Source organism: Procambarus clarkii, chromosome 18 (assembly GCF_040958095.1).
Source record: "Procambarus clarkii isolate CNS0578487 chromosome 18, FALCON_Pclarkii_2.0, whole genome shotgun sequence".
Lineage (NCBI taxonomy): Eukaryota > Metazoa > Arthropoda > Malacostraca > Decapoda > Cambaridae > Procambarus > Procambarus clarkii.
The window spans coordinates 47,330,066-47,355,942 of record NC_091167.1 but is presented as its reverse complement, the minus strand read 5'-3'; the positions used below and the strand labels follow the sequence as shown (position 1 = coordinate 47,355,942).

The window sequence follows — 25,877 nt, the reverse complement described above, 5'->3', positions numbered from 1 at the left end:
CCACCTCAAGACTCCGCTCCAATATAGAAGCATCAAGAAATATGGACCAATAGGCTTTCTACAAACACTTCTATTCAATATCCATTGTTTCGTGTTCTGTCTTGTGTTGATACTTTTAATACCCTATTAATATCCTCTAATGCCACATCATCCTTCCCACCTCACTCAAATGTAATGCCACATCACCCTTCCCACCTCACTCAAATGTAGATATATATATATATATATATATATATGTCGTACCTAATAGCCAGAACGCACTTCTCAGCCTACTATTCAAGGCCCGATTTGCCTAATAAGCCAAGTTTTCACGAATTAATGTTTTTTCGTCTACCTAACCTACCTAACCTAACCTAACCTAGCTTTTTTTGGCTACCTAACCTAACCTTACCTATAAATATAGGTTAGGTTAGGTTAGGTAGGGTTGGTTAGGTTCGGTCATATATCTACGTTAATTTTAACTCCAATAACATAAAATTGACCTCATACATAGAGAAAAGGGTTGCTTTATCATTTCATAAGAAAAAAAATATAGTAAATATATTAATTCAGGAAAACTTGGCTTATTAGGCAAATCGGGCCTTGAATAGTAGGCTGAGAAGTGAGTTCTGGCTACTAGGTACGACATATATATATATATATATATATATGTATATATATATATATATATATATATATATATATATATATATATATATATATATATATATATATATATAAATAGGGGTACCACCACTGGTTTAATTAAAGGGACCCACATCCTCGAAGAAGAAAATAAATAGTGTTCAGAGAAGACCTTGTGGATTCTCACTGAATACTTTAATCTTTTCCTCTCCTACCACCCCTATTATTTTTTTTATTTTTTTTTATATGATTTTATTGCAATTCTACAGTTTACAGAAAACACATATTTATACAACAATATACCAATCAGTGTTCGAAGACCTCGTCCAGCTCCTCGGGGGTCGGGTGCGTACCCAAGATACAGCATGCATTTCCCCTCTGAACAGCGACACTGAGGCGCTGAAACATAAAACTGGCCGCTCTTGGGTCTCTAGTCTTCCCAATGAGTTCCTCGCCCAGCTCCTTCAGGAACTTAAGTGCACATTTACCCCAGGCGCCCAGAGTCTCAGATCCTATTGGCACGAACCTGTAACAACGTTCTAGGTCCCTGTACTTGTTAGTTTTCTGGGTCTCCCTGAAGGTGGCCGCCCCGCCTCCCTCAGCTGCGCTGTAAGGTAGATAGGTATCAGCCAATGTGGATGCACACGTGTAGTCCCACACGACCTGTTTACCTTCCCTCCACGGCTGCAGGGTGACTCCATCTGGGCGTTTTTGGCTGTTGTCAGGTCTGCACAACTGAGGTTCCCTTTGTGCTGGGCATCCAGCTGAAGCCAAACTTCTCTTGATGATGTCATTGATCTTTCCCTGTGTCTTACGACAGATGAGACCATGGCTGCCGTATTGGTCTGCCCGTGCACGGCCGCAAATACACCGGTGCTCGGTGGAGATAGGGGCGGCAAGGCGCAGAGCAACACCAATACTTAGGGTCCGATGGTCCAGGCGGGTGCCCAAGGCGGAATTAGGGACTGCCAACAGGAAGTCCCCGGCATGGGGCGCTTGCACAGCTAGAAGACGCGCTTTGTCCTTCCTGGAAGCTGCCTCCAGCAATGATGTGGCGATGTTCTCCACTATGGGGCTATCCCATTTGGACTGTTTGCAGTCATTTGGAAAAGTCGGTCGAGGATGAGAGTTGACGAGAGTGTCCCACTGACCAGCTCCTTCCGCGAATTTGGGATCATGAATCCCATTGGAGTCTCTTAGGTGTTCCGGTAGTATTTCCTTAACTAATTCACCTGTTGCACTGGTCGAAGATAAGAATGCTGGCAATGCTAACTGTGTCGCCTTGCGAATACCTATTCCCCCGAGTCTAACTGGGAGCGTTGCTTGGTCCCATTGGTCATCTTGCAGGGAGAGGTTTAACACTTTCACGGTTATTGACCTTAGGAGTGTGTCATATTCTGTTAATTTTGGGCTGTCGAAGGAGGGAGCACACCTTAGGAAATAGGTCAGTCTGGGCAAAGCCAGGCACCTTGTGAGAAGGTACAAAGCATCGTGGGCGTCCAAAGCCCCTATTCTTCCCTCCATCCTCCTCAGGTCGTTCAGCTTTTCTTCGAGGACTACCTCAATGGCGCTCGAGCCCAGAGGTGCCCCTAGCAGCACACTGTCGGTGGGAGCGATCACTTGGGCTCCTGGCAATATGGTTCGCACTGCATCTATGGTTGGTTGGCTAGATGAGATGATTTCACACTTTAATGGGTTTAGGGTGAGTCCTAACTCCTCTCCCTTAGATTTCACCAGCTGTAGATCTTCTAGCAGGGACTCCTGTGTCCCTGCCAGGGTGCCATCGTCCAGGAACCAGATGTTGAGTTCGCTGGTCAACCTGCTTGTGACCTCTTTAACAGCCATGCAAAAAAGAAAAGGGGCAAGTGGGTCTCCCTGCTGGACACCTTCTGCAGAAACAATTTCATGTTCCCCAAACAGCAGCGTCGATTCCCTACTGTACCCTGCTGAGACGAAGGGGAGTAGAGAAGGAAAGCTTGTTCGAACTGCTTCCAGTACCACATCTCTTCTCTAATTTTTTTCTAATATAATGATAGAGCTACCCATTTCATTATTTATGAGGTCAATTTTTTTTTATTGGAGTTAAAATTAACGTAAATATATGACCGAACCTAACCAACCCTACCTAACCTATCTTTATAGATTAGGTTAGGTTAGGTAGCCGAAAAGTTAGGTTAGGTAGGTTAGGTAGTCGAAAAACAATTAATTCAGGAAAATTTGGCTTATTAGGCAAATTGGGCCTTGCATAGTAGGCTGAGAAGTGCGTTCTGGCTACTAGGTACGACATATATATATATATATATATATATATATATATATATATATATATATATATATATATATATATATATATATATATATATATATATATATATATATATATATATATATATATATATATATATATATATATATTTATATATATATATATATATATATATATATATATATATATATATATATATATATATATTTATATATATATATATATATATATATATATATATATTTTATTTTATTATAATATTTATTGTTCGTGATCACACATACAGCATCAACAGACGGGGGTGTGAGGGTGTACCGGCGGTGTCTGTACTGCAACAACGGGGACCCGGACGTCCAACTTCTCCACAACTTGAACGTCTACTCACCCGACCTTCCTTGGGACGACCTCTTCCAAGGTAAACTATCAATGCTAGTTTTGAACAGTACCTCCTTGTTTTGAACAGGGAGGTACTGTTCAAAACCTTCGTTTAATTAATCAATTTATTGCGCTTTTATGGTTACGAAATCTCCAGACTGACCGTCAAAACAGCTGCGGTCGAAAAATATCACATGAGTATCCTCTAGCATCATGTAATTTACATCGCATACCTGTGACAACCCCACGTCTAATAAACCAGTCTAACCTTTTAATTAGCTCTAGTTTAAAGGTAGGTTTGAAAAGCTTTCGGACAAGTCAATTGACTCTTAGAAAGCACCTTTAAAAAAAATTATGCTCAAAATTAACAATTCAGTAGGAATAACTATTAACCCCTCAGTAAATTGTCTTTCTCTCCTTATAAAATGTTCAGCGTTCCTGTACACACTTCACCCTCGTACAAACAGCAGGAACTGATAACCTGAGTGTGAGTTAATTACCAGGTCGTGTTCTGAGGTCATTATTGGAATCTTAGTAGCTTATGTAGATGATGAGTCATAATAATGTGGCTGAAAAATGTTGACCAAACCACACACTAGAAATTGAAGAGACGACGACGTTTCGGTCCGTCCTGGACAAATATCAAGTCGATTGTGATGAGACGAGGGAGGTAAGTGCATTAAGTAGGCAAGAGAGAGGTGAGGAGATCTCTTAAATCTTAGAGGACGATAAGAGAGCAAGGAAAAAGCTACAGAAGGAAAGAAAAAAAAAGAAAGAAAGATAAAAGGAAGAGTAGGCTTATGTTAGGTCAGTCCTCTTGGCATAAAACTCGTCTTTCGACAAACTAACAAACACTCATCGTAGCAATCTAGTTCACACTGCTCCTCCTGCTTCTAATGCTGATGGTGTCTACTCTATTTCCTGTTCGTCTTGTCATCTCCAATACTTTGGTGAAACTGGCCGTACACTAAATGACAGACTTAAGGAACACAAAAGAAGTGTTAAGTCTGCAGACACAAACTATACTCACTTCTGTCATGTAATGGATTCTGATCATCCTATTGATTAGTCTTCCTCTAAAATAATCTTTTCTGCCTCTACTCTATACGCACTCCTTCTTGTCGAATCGGCTCTGATATACAACCTACCCAACATGAGCCTGAGTCCTGGCTTTGTTGCTGTTGACTCTTCCCTTTCTCAGTATATACTCAAATGTTCTAAACCTTCTAACAAACGTAACCTACCGTAAGGCTACCCCTTCCGTTTAACTTTATTTATCTTTAAGTTGTTTTGTCTTACGACCCCTTTCTTATTCCTGTTATTACACTCTTTATTACACCATTCCTTCCGTAACTTTTGCCTTACTCTTATCGTCTTCTAAGATTTCCATCTCCTCACCTTTCTCTAACCTACTTAATGCACTTGCCCCCTTTGTCTCCTCACTGTCGACTTGATATTTTTTTTTTTTTTGTAGGGATATTCCTGCGTAGGCCCCAAGGCTCTGGCTGGCCCACTAAGTGTTGCTTGTTTCTGTTTTACGTGGATGGAGTATTAGTATTTATGGCTCGCATGGTCGCTTCAGTAAGATTCTGTCCGATATGTTTAACCTCTTCTAATCTATTGAATCTAAGTTTAAATCTTAATGAGTGTGTAACTGTGCACTGTGTTAAATAATGTTCCAGTGGTCTGTCGGGCATTTCTCCACAGTGCTAACATTTCCTCTCATCTTCCGGAACCTGAAAGCCTATTTCCCATGCACATGGGGATCCAAGCCTGATGCGATTTAAGTGAACTTCTGTTGTTCTACTGCTCCCTTTCATCAAACTAAGTGGTTCGTAGTTGGTTGAATTCTTGTACCAACCCTCAGATCCTGATGCAACAAATGTTGTCCAGGACGGACCGAAAACTTTTCTCTCCAATTTCCAGTGTGTGGTTTTGTCAACTTAATAGGTCATGTTCTGAAGTTAATAGGTCATGTTCTAAGGTTAGTGGGTCGTGTTCTGAAGTTAGTAGGTCGTGTTCTGAGGTTAGTAGGTCGTGTTTTGAGGTTAGTGGGTCGTGTTCTGAGGTTAGTAGGACGTGTTCTGAGGTTAGTGGGTCGTGTTCTGAGGTTAGTGGGTCGTGTTCTGATGTTAGTGGGTCGTGTTCTGACGTTAGTAGGTCGTGTTCTGACGTTAGTAGGACGTGTTCTGAGGTTAGTGGGTCGTGTTCTGATGTTAATTGGTGGTGTTCTGAGGTTAGTAGGTCGTGTTCTGATGTTAATGGGTCGTGTTCTGATGTTAATGGGTCGTGTTCTGAGGTTAGTGGATCGTGTTCTGATGTTAATGGGTCGAGTTCTGATGTTAGTGGGTCGTGTTTTGAGGTTAGTGGGTCGTGTTCTGAGGTTAGTGGGTCGTGTTCTGATGTTAGTGGGTCGTGTTCTGACGTTAGTAGGTCGTGTTCTGAGGTTAGTGGATCGTGTTCTGATGTTAATGGGTCGAGTTCTGATGTTATGTTAGTGGGTCTTGTTCTGAGGTTAGTAGGTCGTGTTCTGAGGTTAGTGGGTCGTGTTCAGAGGTTAGTTGGTAGTGTTCTGATGTTAGTGGGTCGTGTTCTGAGTTTAGTGGATAGTGTTCTGATGTTAGTGGGTTGAGTTCTGATATAGAGGGTCGTCTTCTGAGGTTAGTGGGTCGTGTTCTGATGTTACTGGGTCGTGTTCTGAGGTTAGTGGGTCGTGATTTGATGTTAGTGGGTCGTGTTCTGATATAGTAGATCGTGTTCTGAGGTTAGTTGATCGTGTTCTGAGGTTCGTGGGTAGTGTTTTGATGTTATTGGGTTGAGTTCTGAGGTTACTGGGTCGTGTACTGATGTTAGTGGGTTGAGTTCTGATATAGAGGGTCGTCTTCTGAGGTTAGTGGGTCGTGTTCTGATGTTACTGGGTCGTGATTTGATGTTGGTGGGTCGTGTTCTGATATAGTGGTTCGTGTTCTGAGGTTAGTTGGTCGTGTTCTGAGGTTAGTGGGTAGTGTTCTGATGTTAGTGGATCAAGTTCTGAGGTTAGTGGATAGTGTTCTGATGTTATTGGGTCGACTTCTGAGGTTAGTGGGTGGTGTTTTGATGTTAGTGGGTCGTGTTCTGAGGCTAGTGGGTCGTGTTTTGATGTTAGTAGGTCGTGTTCTGATATAGTAGGGCGTGTTCTGAGGTTAGTTGGTCGTGTTCTAAGGTTAGTGGGTCGTGTTTTGATGTTAGTGGGTCGTGTTCTGATATGGTGGGTCGTATTCTGAGGTTAGTGGGTCGTGTTCTGATAAAGTTGGTCGTGTTCTGAGGTTAGTGGGTCGTTGTCTGAGGTTAGTGGGTCGTGTTCTAATGATAGTGGATCGTGTTCTGATATAGTTGGTCGTGTTCTGAAGTTAGTGGACCGTGTTCTCAGGTTAATAGGTCGTGTTCTGAGGTTAGTGTGTCGTGTTCTGATAGTGGGTCGTGTTCTGAGGTTAGTGGGTCGTGTTCTGATAGAGTGGTGGTGTTCTGATGTTAGTGGGTCGAGTTCTGAGGTTAGTGGGTCGTATTATGATGTTAATGGGTCGTGTTCTGATGTTAGTGGATCGTGTTCTGATGTTAGTGGGTCGTGTTCTGAGGTTAGTGGGTCGTTTTCTTAGGTTAATAGGTTGTGTTCTGTTGTTAGTGGATCGTGTTCTGATGTTAGTGGATCGTGTTTTGATGTTAGTGGGTCATTTTCCGATATAGTGGGTTGTGTTCTGATGTTAGTGGGTCGTGTTCTGAGGTTAGTGGGTCGTGTTCTGATGTTAGTCGGTCGTGATCTGATGTTAGTATGTCGTGTTCTAATGTAGTGGGTCGTGTTCTGAGGATAGTGGATAATGTTCTGGTGTTAGTGGGTCGTGTTCTGATATAGCGAGTCGTGTTCTGAGGTTAGTGATTCGTGTTCTGATATGGTGGGTCGTGTTCTGATATAGTGGGTCGTGTTCTGAGGTTAGTGGGTCGTGTTCTGAGGTAATTGGGTCGTGTTCTGATATAAATGTTCGTGTTCTGATATAAATGGTCGTGTTCTGATACAGTGGGTCGTGTTCTGATGTTAGTGGGTCGTGTTCATATGTTAGTGGGTCGCGTTCTGATGTTAATGGGTCGTTTTTTGATGTATGTTTGGGTCGTGTTCTGATGTATATGTGGGTCGTGTTCTGATGTTATTGGGTCGTGTTCGAATGTTAGTGGGTCGTGTTCAGATATATTGGTTCGTGTTCTGAGGCTAGTGGGTCGTGTTCTGATATAGTGGGTCGTGTTCTGATATAGTGGGTCGTGCTCTTAGGTTAGTGGGTCGTGTTTTGATACAGTGGGTCGTGTTCTGATATAGTGGGTCGTGTTCTAAGGTTAGTGGGTCGAGTTCTGAGGTTAGTGGGTAGTGTTTTGATGTTAGTGGGTCGAGTTCTGCGGTTAGTGGGTCGTGTTTTGATGTTAGTAGATCGTGTTCTGATATAGTAGGGCGTGATCCGAGGTTAGTTGGTCGTGTTCTAATGTTAGTGTATCGTGTTCTGATGCTAGTGGGTCTTGTTCTGAGGTTAGTGGGTCGTCTTCTGAGGTTAGTGGGTCGTGTTTTGAGGTTAGTGGGTCGTGTTTTAATGTTAGTGGGTCAATTTCCGATATAGTGTGTTGTGTTCTGATGTTAGTGGGTCGGGTTCTGAGGTTAGTGGGTCGTGTTTTGATGTTAGTGGGTCGTGTTCTGAGGTTAGTGGGTCGTGTTTTGATGTTAGTGGGTCGTGTTCTGATATAGTGGGTTGTGTTCTGAGGTTAGTGGGTCGTGTTCTGATATAGTTGGTCGTGTTCAAAGGTTAGTGGATCGTGTTCTGAGGTTAATGGGTCGTGTTGTGAGGTTAGTGTGTCGTGTTCTGATAGTGGGTCGTGTTCTGAGGTTAGTGGGTCGTGTTCTGATAGTGTGGTGGTGTTCTGATGTTAGTGGGCCGAATTCTGAGGTTAGTGGGTCGTATTCTGATGTTAATGGGTCGTGTACTGATGTTAGTGGGTCGTGTTCGGATATATTAGTTCGTGTTCTGATGTTAGTGTGTCGTGTTGTGAGGTTAGTGGGTCGTGTTTTGATGATAGTGTGTCGTGTTCTGATATTAGTGTGTCGTGTTCTGAGCTTAGTGAGTCATGTTCTAATGTTAGTGTATCGTGTTCGGAGGACATTGGGTCGTCTTCTGAGGTTAAACGGTCGTTTTCTGATATAGTGGATAGTGTTCTGATGTTAGTGGGTCGTATTCTGAGATTAGTGGGTCGTTTTCTTAAGTTAGTAGTTTGTGTTCTGTTGTTAGTGGATCGTGTTCTGATGTTAGTGGGTCGTGTTTTGATGTTAGTGAGTAATTTTCCGATATAGTGGGTTGTGTTCTGATGTTTGTGGGTCGTGTTCTGAGTTTAGTGAGTAATTTTCCGATATAGTGGGTTGTGCAGGCGATGAGTCACAATAACGTGGCTGAAGTATGTTGACCAGACCACACACTAGAAATTGAAGGGACGACGACGTTTCGGTCCGTCCTGGACCATTCTCAAGTCGATTGAGAATGGGTCGTCGTCCCTTCAATTTCTAGTGTGTGGCCTGGTCAACATAGTGGGTTGTGTTCTGATGTTAGTGGGTCGTGTTCTGAGGTTAATGGGTCGTGATCTGATGTTAGTATGTCGTGTTCTGAGGTTAGTAGGTCGTGTTCTGAGGTTAGTGGTTCGTGTTCTGATATGATGGGTCGTGTTCTGATGTAGTAGGTCGTGTTCAGAGGTTAGTGGGTCGTGTTCTGAGGAAAGTGGGTCGTGTTCTGATATAAATGGTCGTGTTCTAATATAAATGGTCGTGTTCTGATACAGTGGGTCGTGTTCTGATGTTAGTGGGTCGTGTTCATATGTTAGTGGGTCGCATTCTGATGTTAGTGGGTCGTTTTCTGATGTATGTGTGGGTCGTATTCTGATGTATGTGTGGGTCGTGTTTTGATGTTATTGGGTCGTGTTCTAATGTTAGTGGGGCGTGTTCTGATGTTAGTGGTTCGTGTTCTGATATATTGGTTCGTGTTCTGAGGCTAGTGGGTCGTGTTCTGATATAGTGGGTCGTGTTCTGACGTTAATAGGTCGTGTTCTGAGGTTAATAAGTCGTGTTCTGAGGGTAATAGGTCGTGTTCTGAGGTTAGTGGGTCGTGCTCTCATGTTAGTGGCGTCGGGTTCTGATGTTAGTGGGTCGTGTTCTGGTATGGAGGGTTGTGTTCTGAGGTTATTGGGTCGTGTTATAATGTTTGTGGGTTGTGTTCTGGAATAGTGGGCGGTGTTCTGAGGTTAGTAAGTCGTGTTCTGATGTTAGTGGGTCGTGTTCTGATGTTAGTGGGTCGAGTTCTGAGGTTAGTGGATAGTGTTCCGATGTTAGTGGGTCGACTTCTGAGGTTAGTGGGTCGTGTTCTGAGGTTAGTGGGTCGTGTTCTGAGGTTAGTGGATCGTGATCTGAGGTTAGTTGGTAGTGTTCTGATGAGAGTGGGTCGAGTTCTGAGGTTAGTGGGTAGTGTTTTGATGTTAGTGGGTCGAGTTCTGAGGTTAGTGGGTCGTGTTTTGATGTTAGTGGGTCGTGTTTTGATATAGTAGGTCGTGTTCTGAGGTTAGTGGGTCGTGTTCTGATATAGGTGGTTGTGTTCTGAGGTTAGTTGGTCGTGATCTGAGGTTAGTGGGTCGTGTTCTAATGATAGTGGGTCGTGTTCTGATATAGTTCGTCGCTTTCTCAAGTTAGTGGATCGTGTTCTGATATAGTTGTTGGTGTTCTGAGGTTAGTGGATCCTGTTCTGAGGTTATTGGGTCGTGTTCTGAGGTTAGTGTGTCGTGTTCTGATAGTGGGTCGTGTTCTGAGGTTAGTGGGTCGTGTTCTGATGTTAATGGGTCGTGTTCTGATGTTAATGGGTCGTGTTCTGATATAGTTGTTCGTGTTCTGATGTTAGTGTGTCGTGTTGTGAGGATAGTGGGTCGTGTTCTGATGATAGTGTGTCGTGTTCTAATATTAGTGTGTCGTGTTTTGAGGTTAGTGAGTCATGTTCTAATGTTAGTGTATCGTGTTCTGAGGACATTGGGTCGTGTTCTGAGGTTAAACGATCGTTTTCTGATATAGTGGATCGTGTTCTGATGTTAGTGGGTCGTGTTCAGAGGTTAGTGGGTCGCTTTCTTAGGTTAGTAGGTTGTGTTCTGATGTTAGTGGGTCGTGTTCTGAGGTTAGTGGGTCGTGTTCTGATGTTAGTCGGTCGTGATCTGATGTTAGTATGTCGTGTTCTGAGGTTAGTGGGTCGTTTTCTAATATAGAGGGTCGTGTTCTGAGGTTAGTGGGTAGTGTTCTGGTGTTAGTGGTTCGTGTTCTGATATAGCGAGTCGTGTTCTGAGGTTAGTGGTTGGTGTTCTGATATGGTGGGTCGTGTTCTGATATAGTGGGTCGTGTTTGAGGTTAGTGGGTCGTGTTCTGAGGTACGTGGGTCGTGTTCTGATATAAATGATCGTGTTCTGATATAAATGGTCGTGTTCTGATATAAATGGTCGTGTTCTGATACAGTGGGTCGTGTTCTGATGTTAGTGGGTCGTGTTCATATGTTAGTGGGTCGCGTTCTGATGTTAGTGGGTCGTTTTCTGATGTATGTGTGGGTCGTGTTCTGCTGTATATGTGGGTCGTGTTCTGATGTTAGTGGGTCGTGTTCTAATGTTAGTGGTTCGTGTACTGATGTTAGTGGTTCGTGTTCTGATATAGTGGGTCGTGCTCTGAGGTTAGTAGGTCGTGTTTTGATACAGTGGGTCGTGTTCTGATATAGTGGGGTCGTGTTCTAAGGTTAGTGGATAGTGTTCTGATGTTAGTGGGCCGTGTTTTGATGTTAGTGGGTCATTTTCGTATATAATGGGTTGTGTTATGATGTTAGTCGGTCGTGATCTGATGTTAGTATGTCGTGTTCTGAGGTTAGTGAGTCGTGTTCTAATATAGTGGGTCGTGTTCTGAGGGTAGTGGGTAGAGTTCTGTTGTTAGTGGATCGTGTTCTGATATAGCAAGTCGTGTTCTGAGGTTAGTAGGTCGTGTTCTGAGGTTAGTGGGTCGTGTTCTGAGGTCAGTAGGTCGTGTTCTGAGGTTAGTGCGTCATGTCCTGAGGTTAGTGGGTCGTGTTCTGGTATTATTGGGTCGTGTTCTGTTGATAGTGTGTCGTGTTCTGTTGTTAGTGGGTCGTATTCTGATATTGTGGGTCGTGTTCTGAATTTAATGGGTCGTGTTCTGAGGCTAGTGGGTCGGGTTTTGATGTAAGTAGGAAGTGTTCTGATATAGTAGGGCGTGTTCTGAGGTTAGTTGGTCATTTTCTAAGGTTAGTGGGTTGTTTTCTGAGGTTAGTGGGTCGTGTTTTAATGTTAGTGGGTCGTGTTCAGATATAGTGGGTCGTGTTTTGAGGTTAGTGGGTCGTGTTCTGATATAGTTGGTCGTGTTCTGAGGTTAGTGGGTCGTGGTCTGAGGTTAGTGGGTCGTGTTCTAATGATAGTGGGTCGTGTTCTGATGTAGTTGGTCGCATTCTCATGTTAGTGGATCGTGTTCTGATATAGTTGGTCGTGTTCAGAGGTTAGTGGATCGTGTTCTGAGGTTAATGGGTCGTGTTCTGAGGTTATTGTGTAGTGTTCTGATAGTGGGTCGTGCTCTGAGGTTAGTGGGTCGTGGTCTGCTAGAGTGGTCGTGTTCTGATGTTAGTGGGTCGAGTTCTGAGGTTAGTGGGTCGTATTCTGATGTTAATGGGTCGTGATCTGATGTTAGTGGGTCGTGTTCTGATATAGTAGTTCGTGTTCTGATGCTAGTGTGTCGTGTTGTGATGTTAGTGGGTCGTGTTCTGATGATAGTGTGTCTTGTTCTGATATTAGTGTGTCGTGTTCTGAGGTTAGTGAGTCATGTTCTAATGTTATTGTATCGTGTTCTGAGGACATTGGGTCGTGTTCTGATGTTAGTAGGTCGTATTCTGAGGTTAGTGGATCATGTTCTGAGGTTAGTCGGTCGTGTTCTGAGGTTAGTGGGTCGTGTTCTGATGTTATTGGGTCGTGTTCTAATGTTAGTGGTTCGTGTTCTGATGTTAGTGGTTCGTGTTCTGATATATTGGTTCGTGTTCTGAGGCTAGTGGGTCGTGTTCTGATATAGTGGGTCGTGTTCTGAGGTTAGTGAGTCATGTTCTAATGTTGGTGTATCGTGTTCTGAGGACATTGGGTCGTGTTCTGAGGTTAAACGGTCGTTTTCTGATGTACTGGGTCGTGTTCTGATATTATTGGGTCGTGTTCTTCGGTTAGTGGGTCGTTTTCTTAGGTTAATAGGTTGTGTTCTGTTGTTAGTGGATCGTGTTTTGATGTTAGTGGGTCGTGTTCTGAGGTTAGTGGATCTTGTTCTGATATTAGTCGGTCGTGATCTGATGTTAGTATGTCGTGTTCTGAGGTTAGTGGGTAGTGTTCTGTTGTTAGTGGGTCGTGTTCTGATACAGCTAGTCGTGTTCTGAGGTTTGTAGGTCGTGTTCTGAGGTTAGTGGGTCGTGTTCTGAGGTTAGTAGGTCGTGTTCTGAGGTTAGTGTGTCATGTCCTGAGGTCATTGGGTCGTGTTTTGGTATTATTGGGTCGTGTTCTGTTGATAGTGTGTCGTGTTCTGTTGTTAATGGGTCTTGTTCTGATATTGTGGGTCGTGTTCTGAGGTTAGTGGGTCGTGTTCTTATATAATTAGTCGTATTCTGAGGTTAGTGGTTCATGTTCTGCTATGTTGGGTCGTGTTCTGATATAATGGGTCGTGTTCTGAGGTTAGTGGGTCGTGTTCTGAGGTTAGTGGGTCGTGTTCTGTTATAAATGGTCGTGTTCTGAAGTAAGTGGGTCGTGTTTTGATATAGGGGGTCGTGTTTTGATGTTAGTGGATCGTGTTCATATGTTAGTGGGTCGCGTTCTGATGTTAGTGGGTCGTTTTTGATGTATGTGTGGGTCGTGTTCTGACGTTATTGGGTCGTGTTCTAATCTTAGTTGGTCGTGTTCTGATGTTAGTGGTTCGTGTTTTGATATATTGGTTCGTGTTTTGAGGCTAGTTGGTCGTGTTCTGATGTTAGTGGGTATTGTTCTGATGTTAGTGGATCGAGTTCTGAGGTTAGTGGATAGTGTTCTGATGTTAGTGGGTCGACTTCTCAGGCTAGTGGGTCGTGTTCTGATATAGTGGGCCGTGTTCTGAAGTTAGTGGGTCGTGTTTTGATATAGTGAGACGTGTTCTGATATAGTGGGTCGTGTTCTGAGGTTAGTTGGTAGTGTTCTGATGTTAGTGGGTCGAGTTCTGTGGTTAGTGGGTCGTGTTTTGATGTTAGTAGGTCGTGTTCTGATAGAGTAGGGCTTGTTCTGAGGTTAGTTGGTCGTGTTTTAAGGTTAGTGGATCATTTTCCGATATAGTGGATTGTGTTCTGATGTTAGTAGGTCGTGTTCTGAGGTTAGTGGGTCGTGTTCTGATGTTAGTCGGTCGTGGTCTGATGTTAGTATGTCGTGTTCTGAGGTTAGTGGGTCGTGTTCTAATATAGTGGGTCGTGTTCTGAGGTTAGTGGGTAGTGTTTTGGTGTTAGTGGGTCATGTTCTGAGGTTAGTAGGTCGTGTTCTGAGGTTAGTGCGTCATGTCCTGAGGTTAGTGGGTCGTGTTCTGGTATTATTAGGTCTTGTTCTGTTGATAGTGGGTCGTGTTCTGTTGTTAGTGGGTCGTGTTCTGATATTGTGGGTCGTTTTCTGAGTTTAGTGGGTCGTGTTCTTATATAATTGGTCGTGTTCTGAGATTAGTGGTTCGTGTTCTGATATAGTGGGTCGTGTTCTGATATAGTGAGCCGTGTTCTGAGGTTAGTGTGTCGTGTTCTGAGGTAAGTGGGTCGTGTTCTGATATAAATGGTCCTGTTTTGAGGTAAGTGGGTCGTGTTCTGATGTAGTGGGTCGTGTTCTGATGTTAGTGGGTCGTGTTCATATGTTAGTGGGTCGCGTTCTGTTGTTAATGGGTCGTTTTCTGATGTATGTGTGGGTCGGATCTGATGTTATTGGGTCGTTTTCTAATGTTAGTTGGTCGTGTTCCGATGTTAGTAGTTCGTGTTCTGATATATTGGTTCATGTTCTGAGGCTAGTGGGTCGTGTTTTGATACAGTGGGTCGTGTTCTGATATAGTGGGTCTTGTTCTAAGGTTAGTGGGTCGAGTTCTGTGGTTAGTGGGTCGTGTTTTGATGTTAGTAGGTCGTGTTCTGATAGAGTAGGGCTTGTTCTGAGGTTAGTTGGTCGTGTTTTAAGGTTAGTGGATCATTTTCCGATATAGTGGATTGTGTTCTGATGTTAGTAGGTCGTGTTCTGAGGTTAGTGGGTCGTGTTCTGATGTTAGTCGGTCGTGGTCTGATGTTAGTATGTCGTGTTCTGAGGTTAGTGGGTCGTGTTCTAATATAGTGGGTCGTGTTCTGAGGTTAGTGGGTAGTGTTTTGGTGTTAGTGGGTCATGTTCTGAGGTTAGTAGGTCGTGTTCTGAGGTTAGTGCGTCATGTCCTGAGGTTAGTGGGTCGTGTTCTGGTATTATTAGGTCTTGTTCTGTTGATAGTGGGTCGTGTTCTGTTGTTAGTGGGTCGTGTTCTGATATTGTGGGTCTTTTTCTGAGTTTAGTGGGTCGTGTTCTTATATAATTGGTCGTGTTCTGAGATTAGTGGTTCGTGTTCTGATATAGTGGGTCGTGTTCTGATATAGTGAGCCGTGTTCTGAGGTTAGTGTGTCGTGTTCTGAGGTAAGTGGGTCGTGTTCTGATATAAATGGTCCTGTTTTGAGGTAAGTGGGTCGTGTTCTGATGTAGTGGGTCGTGTTCTGATGTTAGTGGGTCGTGTTCATATGTTAGTGGGTCGCGTTCTGTTGTTAATGGGTCGTTTTCTGATGTATGTGTGGGTCGGATCTGATGTTATTGGGTCGTTTTCTAATGTTAGTTGGTCGTGTTCCGATGTTAGTAGTTCGTGTTCTGATATATTGGTTCATGTTCTGAGGCTAGTGGGTCGTGTTTTGATACAGTGGGTCGTGTTCTGATATAGTGGGTCTTGTTCTAAGGTTAGTGGGTCGTGTTCTGAGGGTATTGGGTCGTGTTCTGACTTAGTAGGTCGTGTTCCGAGGTATTAAGTCGTGTTCTGTGGGTTATAGTTCGTGTTATGAGGTTAGTGGGTCGTGATCTCATGTTAGTGGGATCGGGTTCTGATGTTAGTGGGTCGTGTTCTGATATTAGTGGGTCGTGTTTTGGTATAGAGGGTTGTGTTCTGAGGTTATTGGGTCGAGTTATGATGTTTGTGGGTCGTGTTCTTGTATAGTGGGCCGTGTTCTAATGTTAGTGGGTCGTGTTCTGAGGTTAGTGGGTCGAGTTCGGATCTTAGTTGGTCTTGTTCTGAGGTTAGTGGGTCGTGTTCTGAGGTTACTGGTTCGTGTTTCGAGGTTAGTGGGTAGTGTTCTCATGTTAGTGGGTCGTGTTCTGAGGTTAGTGGGTCGTGTTCTGATATAGTGGGTCGTGTTTTGATGTTAGTGGGTCGTGTACTGAGGTTAGTGGCTCGTGTTCTGAGGTTAGTGGGTCATGTTCTGTTGTTAGTGGATCGTGTTCTGATGTTAGTGGGTCGTGTTCTCATATTGTTGGTCGTGTTCTGAGGTTAGTGGGTCGTGTTCTGAGGTTAGTGGGTCGTGATCAAATATTGTGGGGTCGTGTTCTGAGGATAGTGGGTCAGGTTCTGGTGTTAGTGGGTCGTATTCTAATATAATGGGTCGTGTTCTGAGGTTAGTGGGAAGTGTTTTCGGGTTATTGGGTCGTGTTCTGATATAGCGGGACGTGTTCTGAGGTAAGTAGGTCGTGTTCTGAGTTTAGCGGGTCGTGTTCTGAGGTTAGTGGGTCGTGTTCTGAGAGTAGTGGGTTGTGTTTTGAAGTTAGTGGATCATGTTCTGAGGTTAGTGAGTCGTGTTTTGTTGTTAGTGAGTCGTGTTCTGATATAGTGAGTCTTGTTCTGAGTTTAGTGGGTCGAATTCTGATATAGTTGGTCGTGTTCTGAGGTTAGTGGGAAGTGTTTTGGGGTTATTGGGTCGTGCTCTGATATAGCGGGACGTGTTCTGGGGTAAGTAGGTCGTGTTCTGAGGTTAGTATGTCGTGTTCTGAGGTTAGTGGGTCGTGATCTAATATTTTGGGGTCGTGATCTAATATTTTGGGGTCGTGTTCTGGTGTTAGTGGGTCGTGTTCTGATATAGCGGGTCGTGTTCTGAGCTTAGTAGGTCGTGTTTTGAGGTTAGTGGGTCGTGTTCTGAGGTTAGTGGGTCCTGTTCTGAGGTTAGTGGGTCATGTTCTGAGGTTAGTGAGTCGTGTTCTGGTATTAGTGGTTCGTGTTTTGTTGTTAGTGAGTCGTGTTCTGATATAGTGAGTCGTGTTCTGAGTTTAGTGGGTCGAATTCTGATATAGTTGGTCGTGTTCTGACGTTAGTGGGCCGTGTTCTGATATGGTGGGTCGTGTTCTGATATAAATGGTCGTGTTCTGAGGTTAGTGGGTCGTGTTCTAATATAGTGGGTCGTGTTCTCATGTTAGTGGGTCGTGTTCAGAAGTTAGTGGGTCGTGTTCTGATGTAAGTGGGTCGTGTTCTGATGTTTGTGGGTCGTGTTCTGATGTTAGTGGGTCGTGTTCTGATGTTAGTTGATCGTGATCTGATGTTAGTGTTTCCTGTTCTGATATATTGGTTCGTGTTGTGTGGTTAGTGGGTCGTGTTCTGATATAGTGGATCTTGTTCTGATGTTAGTAGGTCGTGTTCTGTTATAGTGAGGTGTGTTCTGAGATTTGTGGGTCGTGTTTTGATACAGTGGGTCGTGTTCTGATATAGTGGGTCGTGTTCTAAGGATAGTGGGTCGTCTTCTGAAGTGATTGGGTCGTGTTCTGATGTTAGTGTACAAGTAATAAACCTGAATTTTAATGCCTCATGGCATTACGGATGGAAACATTGGTCAAAGTAATGGTTCCGTTTTTTGTTATGTATAAGTAGTGAAGTCGAGGACTAGAACCGTCCCAAACCAACCTGAGGAGAACCTCAGGGATCGAACTCGGTCCTAGTCAAAATTGGGTGTGGGAGTCCGTAGAATGGGACGGGTTGCGTCAGGGGGGACGTTGTGGGTCACAGAGGGTAAAATGTATGGGACGTTGTGGGTCATGTAGGTATATTGGGTGTGTAGGGGAAAGAGGGGAGGAGAAGTCCCAGTGGGATCTGTGGTGATTCCCCGAGTGTTTTGGCGCGTAGTGGACACGTGGCCGGAGGCCTCGCGTCACTTGAGAGAGGGTCATGTTGGGGGTGGGAGGCTCAATATTATTATTATAACAAATCATAATTTTTTTGTAAACACAACTGCATGGGATACACATAGCAGTCAAGGAGACCAGGCTCTTAAGATGGGTATGGGCTGAGAAGGAGGGGAAAGGGGGAGAGGGGAGCAGGCGGTGTCTTTGTGTGATAGCGTGGTGTGGGACGGGTTGCGGCATGCGGGATGATGTGGGTCATGTAGGGTAAAAGTGAAAGTATAGGAACAGGTGAGCAATAGTAGTAGATGAAAATGTGCCGGACGTGATGGAAAAATGGGCGGACGTGATCCCAAAACGCGCGGACGTGATCCCAAAATGTCTGAACGGGATGCAAAATGGGCGGACGGGATACAAATCACAGGGACGTTGTGAGTCCAAGGGGTAAAAGGAGGTAGAAGGTGTAAGTAAGGGAATAGGTGTGTAGCATCTTATCTTGAGGTTATCTTGAGATGATTTCGGGGCTATTTAGTGTCCCTGCGGCCCGGTCCTCGACCAGGCCTCCACCCCCAGGAAGCAGCCCGTGACAGCTGACTAACACCAAGATACCTATTTTACTGCTAGGTAACAGGGGCATAGGGTGAAAGAAACTCTGCCTATTGTTTCTCGCCGGCGCCTGGGATCGAACCCAGGACCACAGGATCACAAGTCCAGCGTGCTGTCCGCTTGGCCGACCGACTCCCCGACACTACGCATAAGTGTAGATAGCATTGAGTTAAGCAGTGTAAGTAGTTATATATATATATATATATATATATATATATATATATATATATATATATATATATATATATATATATATATAAATAGTTAATAAAAATAATAATTGTATGTAGGATTAAGAAAGGTATGTTGAGGGCGTAGAGGGAAGGTCTCCATCCCGTAGAAGGACCAGCCTAGGAGATTTTTTTTTTTTAAATGAGTAGTTAAGGGGAGAAGGAAGGGAGGGGAGCAGGCGAAAGCTTTGACTGATAGCGCGGGTCTCTCATTCTGGTGTCTGTTTTATGTAGTGTATATATTATTTTTACCAATTCTCGGCCTCTGGTGTCGGTCTCCGTGGGTGATTAGTTTTCATGACAGACTGGAGGGAAGTTCAGCACCCCCTCCCCCTCCACTGCTTCCAGAGCGCTAAGAATATGCGGGTCATGTCTACCACATAGCTCTGAGGAGTGACACTACATGACCACATGTGGTCACCACCCCCCCCCCTCCTCCAGCCACATAGCAGGCCATACCACATACCAACACCACCACCACACTGCTGGGAGTGACAGCAATACCGCGTACCATACTCCTGACACAGCTCACACCGGCACATAGCAGCAGGCAGACCACATAACGCAATGTAGGAGAACTGTACTAGGAGCGATGGGGCTTCTCCATGTCGTGCCCTGATGCTTGAGTGGTCTGTGTTCGCATTAAACCCTCCCAGGCAGGTGACAGTCATCATCAATCAATCAATTGACAATTCCACACACTTCCTCAGTCCACACCCCCACACGTAGCTTCCAGAGCTGTACATACTTAGCAGCATCAGACGACCACATAGACATGAGGTTCTCACCACGGACCAGCAGACCACATTGGAGCCGTGAACTGTACTAGGAGCGGTGTGTACAAATGAGGGTGAGAATTTAGCCGAACTGTTTTGTAAACAGGGTGGGTGAGTGGGGCACCCCTCTCCCTCCCCTCCCTTACCTCCTAGAGTGGTACGGACCACGATCACATACCGACACATACGACACATACACATTCATACCGACACGAGGCAGAAACAAATGGGCAAAGTTTCTTTTACCCTGAATGCCCCTGTTACCTACCAGTAAATAGGTACCTGGGAGTCAGTCAGCTGTTACCGGCTGCTTCCTGGGGTGTGTGTGTGTGGTGTGGAAAAATAGTTAGCAAACAGTTGATTGACAGTTGAGAGACGGGCCGAAAGAGCAAAGCTCAACCCCCACAAACACAACTAGGTGCATACACACACACACACACACACACACACACACACACACACACACACACACACACACACACACACACACACACACACACACACACACACACACACACACACACACACACACACACACACACACACACACACACACACACAAGGAGCTGAACAAAAGGGCATGGAGGAACTTCCATAATAACAGAACACCAGAAAGTAGAGAGAGATACCAGAGAACCAGGAACGAGTATGTCAGTGTGAGAAGAGCAGCTGAGAAAAGGTATGAAAATGATATAGCTAATAAAGCCAAGACCGAACCCAAGCTACTACACAGTCACATCAGGAGGAAGACAACAGTGAAGGAACAGGTGATGAAACTTTGGGTGGGCGAGGACAGGTACACAGAGAATGACAAAGAGGTGTGTGAAGAACTCAACAAAAGGTTCCAGGAGGTCTTTACAATAGAACAGGGAGATGTCGCGGCGCTAGAAGAGGTGGCAGCAAACCAGGTGACCTTGGATAGGTTCGAAATTACAAGAGATGAGGTCAAGAAGCACCTATTGGAGCTGGATGTGAGAAAAGCTGTTGGGCTGGATGGAATCTCGCCATGGGTATTGAAAGAGTGTGCAGGAGCATTTTGCTTACCACTCTCCATAGTGTATAGTAGGTCACTGGAAACGGGGGACCTACCAGAAATATGGAAGAAAGCTAATGTAGTACCAATATACAAAAAGGGTGACAGACAAGAGGCACTGAACTACAGGCCAGTGTCCTTAACTTGTATACCATGAAAGGTGATGGAGAAGATTGTGAGAAAAAACCTAGTAACACATTTGGAGAGAAGAGACTTCGTGACAACCCATCAACATGGGTTCAGGGAGGGTAAATCTTGCCTTACAGGATTGATAGAATTCTACGATCAAGTGACAAAGATTAAACAAGAAAGAGAAGGGTGGGCGGACTGCATTTTTTTGGACTGTCTCAAAGCCTTTGACACAGTACCCCATAAAAGGTTGATGCATAAGCTGGAGAAACAGGCAGGAGTAATTGGTAGGGCGCTCCAGTGGATAAGGGAGTACCTAAACAATAGGAAGCAGAGAGTTACAGTGGGGGTGAGACCTCAGACTGGCGTGAAGTCACCAGTGGAGTCTCACAGGGCTCTGTACTTGGACCTATCCTGTTTCTGATATACGTAAATGATCTCCCAGAGGGTATAGACTCATTCCTCTCAATGTTTGCTGACGACGCCAAAATTATGAGAAGGATTAAGACAGAGGAGGACAGCTTGAGGCTTCAAGAAGACCTGGACAAGCTGCAGGAATGGTCGAACAAATGGCTGTTAGAGTTTAATCCAAGCAAATGTAATGTAATGAAGATAGGGGTAGGAAGCAGGAGACCAGATACAAGGTATCACTTGGGAGATGAAATACTTCAAGAGTCCGAGAGAGAGAAAGACCTGGGGGTTGATATCACGCCAGACCTGTCCCCTGAAGCTCATATCAAGAGGATAACAGCAGCAGCATATGCCAGGTTGGCTAACATAAGAACGGCCTTTAGAAACTTGTGTAAGGAATCTTTCAGAACATTATATACCACATATGTCAGACCAATCCTGGAGTATGCGGCACCAGCATGGAGTCCATATCTAGTCAAGCATAAGACTAAAATGGAAAAGGTTCAAAGGTTTGGCACCAGACTAGTACCCAAGCTGAGAGGTATGAGCTACGAGGAGAGACTACGGGAATTAAACCTCACTTCGTTGGAAGACAGAAGAGTTAGGGGGGACATGATCACCACATTCAAGATCCTCAAGGGAATCGACAGGGTTGATAAAGACAGGCTGTTTAACACAAGGGGCACACGCACTAGGGGACACAGGTGGAAACTGAGTGCCCAAATGAGCCACAGAGATATTAGAAAGAACTTTTTTAGTGTCAGAGTGGTTGACAAATGGAATGCATTAGGAAGTGATGTGGTGGAGGCTGACTCCATACACAGTTTCAAGTGTAGATATGATAGAGCCCAATAGGCTCAGGCTCTGTACACCTGTTTATTGACGGTTGAGAGGCGGGACCAAAGAGCTAAAGCTCAACCCCCGCAAGCACAACTAGGTGAGTACAACTAGATGAGTACACACACGCACACACACACACAAACGTTCAGTCAGGGTGGAAAGGATTAACACCTTTGTGGAAAAGGGATAAGACCTCACTCATACTCTACCCCCTCTCTTACCCCCCATCTCACTAACCCAATACACTCCCCCCCACTCCCACTCCCACTCCCCCCACTCCCACTCCCCCCCACTCCCACTCCCCCCTCTCCAAGACTGACTACAAATACATGCACACACACACACACCTGACCAGAAGTGACCATTTCCGCTCCCCTCCCACCCCCTAGTTACCAACGCATCCCCCATTTACTCCCACACACACCACACCACAGAATACACGCACCCGCACCCACTCTCTCTCCCACTGTCTCCTCCTTTACCTCTCTCCCTCCCTCTCTCTCCCCCTCTCTATCTCACCCCCTCCCCTCTCTCTACCCCTCTCTCCCTCTTGCTCCCCCCTCTCCCTCTCTCCTCCTCTTTCCCTCTCCTCCCTCGCTCTCCCTCGCTGTCCCAACCCTCCCTCTCTCTCCCAACCCTCCCTCTCTCTCCCCCTCCCCTCTTCTCTCTCTCCCCCTCCCCTCTTCTCTCTCTCCCCCTCCCCTCTTCTCTCTCTCCCCCTCCCCTCTTCTCTCTCTCCCCCTCCCCTCTTCTCTCTCTCCCCCTCCCCTCTTCTCTCTCTCCCCCTCCCCTCTTCTCTCTCTCCCCCTCCCCTCTCTCTCTCTCTCTCTCTCTCTCTCTCTCTCTCTCTCTCTCTCTCTCTCTCTCTCTCTCTCTCTCTCTCTCTCTCTCTCTCTCTCTCTCTCTCTCTCTCTCTCTCTCTCTCTCTCTCTCTCTCTCTCTCTCTCTCTCTCTCTCTCTCTCTCTCTCTCTCTCTCTCTCTCTCTCTCTCTCTCTCTCTCTCTCTCTCTCTCTCTCTCTCTCTCTCTCTCTCTCTCTCTCTCTCTCTCTCTCTCTCTCTCTCTCTCTCTCTCTCTCTCTCTCTCTCTCTCTCTCTCTCTCTCTCTCTCTCTCTCTCTCTCTCTCTCTCTCTCTCTCTCTCTCTCTCTCTCTCTCTCTCTCTCTCTCTCTCTCTCTCTCTCTCTCTCTCTCTCTCTCTCTCCTCTCTCTCTCTCTCTCTCTCTCTCTCTCTCTCTCTCTCTCTCTCTCTCTCTCTCTCTCTCTCTCTCTCTCTCTCTCTCTCTCTCTCTCTCTCTCTCTCTCTCTCTCTCTCTCTCTCTCTCTCTCTCTCTCTCTCTCTCTCTCTCTCTCTCTCTCTCTCTCTCTCTCTCTCTCTCTCTCTCTCTCTCTCTCTCTCTCTCTCTCTCTCTCTCTCTCTCTCTCTCTCTCTCTCTCTCTCTCTCTCTCTCTCTCTCTCTCTCTCTCTCTCTCTCTCTCTCTCTCTCTCTCTCTCTCTCTCTCTCTCTCTCTCTCTCTCTCTCTCTCTCTCTCTCTCTCTCTCTCTCTCTCTCTCTCTCTCTCTCTCTCTCTCTCTCTCTCTCTCTCTCTCTCTCTCTCTCTCTCTCTCTCTCTCTCTCTCTCTCTCTCTCTCTCTCTCTCTCTCTCTCTCTCTCTCTCTCTCTCTCTCTCTCTCTCTCTCTCTCTCTCTCTCTCTCTCTCTCTCTCTCTCTCTCTCTCTCTCTCTCTCTCTCTCTCTCTCTCTCTCTCTCTCTCTCTCTCTCTCTCTCTCTCTCTCTCTCTCTCTCTCTCTCTCTCTCTCTCTCTCTCTCTCTCTCCTCTCTCTCTCTCTCTCTCTCTCTCTCTCTCTCTCTCTCTCTCTCTCTCTCTCTCTCTCTCTCTCTCTCCTCTCTCTCTCTCTCTCTCTCTCTCTCTCTCTCTCTCTCTCTCTCTCTCTCTCTCTCTCTCTCTCTCTCTCTCTCTCTCTCTCTCTCTCTCTCTCTCTCTCTCTCTCTCTCTCTCTCTCTCTCTCTCTCTCTCTCTCTCTCTCTCTCTCTCTCTCTCTCTCTCTCTCTCTCTCTCTCTCTCTCTCTCTCTCTCTCTCTCTCTCTCTCTCTCTCTCTCTCTCTCTCTCTCTCTCTCTCTCTCTCTCTCTCTCTCTCTCTCTCTCTCTCTCTCTCTCTCTCTCTCTCTCTCTCTCTCTCTCTCTCTCTCTCTCTCTCTCTCTCTCTCTCTCTCTCTCTCTCTCTCTCTCTCTCTCTCTCTCTCTCTCTCTCTCTCTCTCTCTCTCTCTCTCTCCTCTCTCTCTCTCTCTCTCTCTCTCTCTCTCTCTCTCTCTCTCTCTCTCTCTCTCTCTCTCTCTCTCTCTCTCTCTCTCTCTCTCTCTCTCTCTCTCTCTCTCTCCTCTCTCTCTCTCTCTCTCTCTCTCTCTCTCTCTCTCTCTCTCTCTCTCTCTCTCTCTCTCCTCTCTCTCTCTCTCTCTCTCTCTCTCTCTCTCTCTCTCTCTCTCTCTCTCTCTCTCTCTCTCTCTCTCTCTCTTCTCTCTCTCTCTCTCTCTCTCTCTCTCTCTCTCTCTCTCTCTCTCTCTCTCTCTCTCTCTCTCTCTCTCTCTCTCTCTCCTCTCTCTCTCTCTCTCTCTCTCTCTCTCTCTCTCTCTCTCTCTCTCTCTCTCTCTCTCTCTCTCTCTCTCTCTCTCTCTCTCTCTCTCTCTCTCTCTCTCTCTCCTTCCTCTCCCCCTCTCCTCTCTCTTCTCTCCCCCTCTCCTTCCTCTCTCCCCTCTCTCTCTCCTTCCTCTCTCCCCCTCTCTCTCTCCTTCCTCTCCTTCTTCTCTCCCCCTCTCCTTCCTCTCTCCCCCTCTCCCCTCTTCTCTGCACACACTCACACACACACACACACACACACACACACACACACACACACACACACACACACACACACACACACACACACACACACACACACACACAGGGTCAAGCCATGCCCTCCCCAAACCCACCTTCCCATCCCCCCTCCCCAACTACCCCTTCCTACTCCCCTGCCCCTTCTACCCCATTGACTTCAATTCCATCTACTCCATCCAGCTTCCACTGCACCCCTCTTCCACTCACCCCCAAACCCCACCCAACCCTCACCCCTCCTATGCACCTCCAGCCCACATTTAACCCCCCACCTTGTGACCCCCTAACACCTTCCCCCATCTCCCTCTTCCCCTCTTCTACCCCAAAACCCCCACCTACCCCCGATTCCCCCCTAACTAACATACCCTCTCTTCCACTCCCAGCACCCATGCTCCATTCTCATCTCAGCCCTCCGCCCTCAGTATCCCTCTCCCCCCCAACCTCTCAACCTCTATCTGACTCTCAGTCTCACTCTATTTCTCAACCACCCTATGCTATTCAGACCCCTAACTTTCAGACCCATTATGCCCTTCCTACCCCCCTAGATGCCCAGACCCCATTCGCCTACCAGGCACTCCCAGGCACCCCCCTAGCACCCACCCACTCACCCCCACAGCCCCCACTTGCCCCCCAGACACCCCCCAGTTCCCCCCAGACCCCTGGTGAAAGGGGGAACTCTGACACCCGAGTTTCCAAGAAGAGTCTCCAGGTTTGGTACACCAATGCTGATGGGGTAGCCAATAAAGCAGAAGAGATAAAAGAAAGAGTTAGTGAGGCAGACCCAGACATAGTGGCAATAGTGGAAACTAAAATAAATGGCATGATCTCGGATGCAATCTTTCCAGAGGGGTACCAGGTGATAAGAAAAGAAAGGACACAGTGACAGGGAGAAGGAGTGGCACTACTAATAAAGTGGAAATGGAAGTTTGATGAGCTGGAAAATCCGGGTACCAATGAAAGCACGAGCTTCATACATGGAACTCTGACAGTGGATGGGAAGAAGATTGTAATCTTGATACTCTACAATCCCCCACCAAACAGTAGAAGGCCCAGGCAGGAGTACGAGGACAGCAACAAGACATGTATAGATGAACTGCAGAGGGCAGCAACTTTAGCGCATAGAATGAGAGCGAAGCTGCTGGTCATGGGGGACCTAAATCACGGAGAGATAGATTGGGAAACGAAGAATCCCCATGGCGGGGAGGAGACCTGGGAAGCGAAGCTGGTAGACGTTATTGACAGGAATTTCCTAACACAGCATGTGAAAGAAGATACTAGGGAAAGAGGAGGGGATACGCCCAGCCTATTAGATCTCATTTTCACTCAGAATGTAGAAGACATCGAGCAGTTGGAACATGAAATACCACTAGGAGCTAGTGACCATTGTGTCCTAGTCTTTGACTACATGATGGAGCTTAAAATTGTGACCAAAGGACAAGAGATCCG

General features: G+C 45.8%; 1 protein-coding gene across 1 annotated transcript in view; it reads left to right on the top strand.

The window, feature by feature from the left end:
* Positions 1-2,188: 2,188 nt before the first annotated feature.
* The window catches only part of LOC123754662 (glutamate receptor ionotropic, delta-1-like), a 225,621-nt gene continuing 201,932 nt past the window's right edge, over positions 2,189-25,877 (top strand). Inside the window, exons 1-2 of the mRNA XM_069326882.1 lie at positions 2,189-2,207; positions 3,177-3,305. Of these exons, the coding sequence (XP_069182983.1) occupies positions 2,189-2,207; positions 3,177-3,305 (148 nt within the window). The remainder of the gene's footprint in view (positions 2,208-3,176; positions 3,306-25,877) is intronic.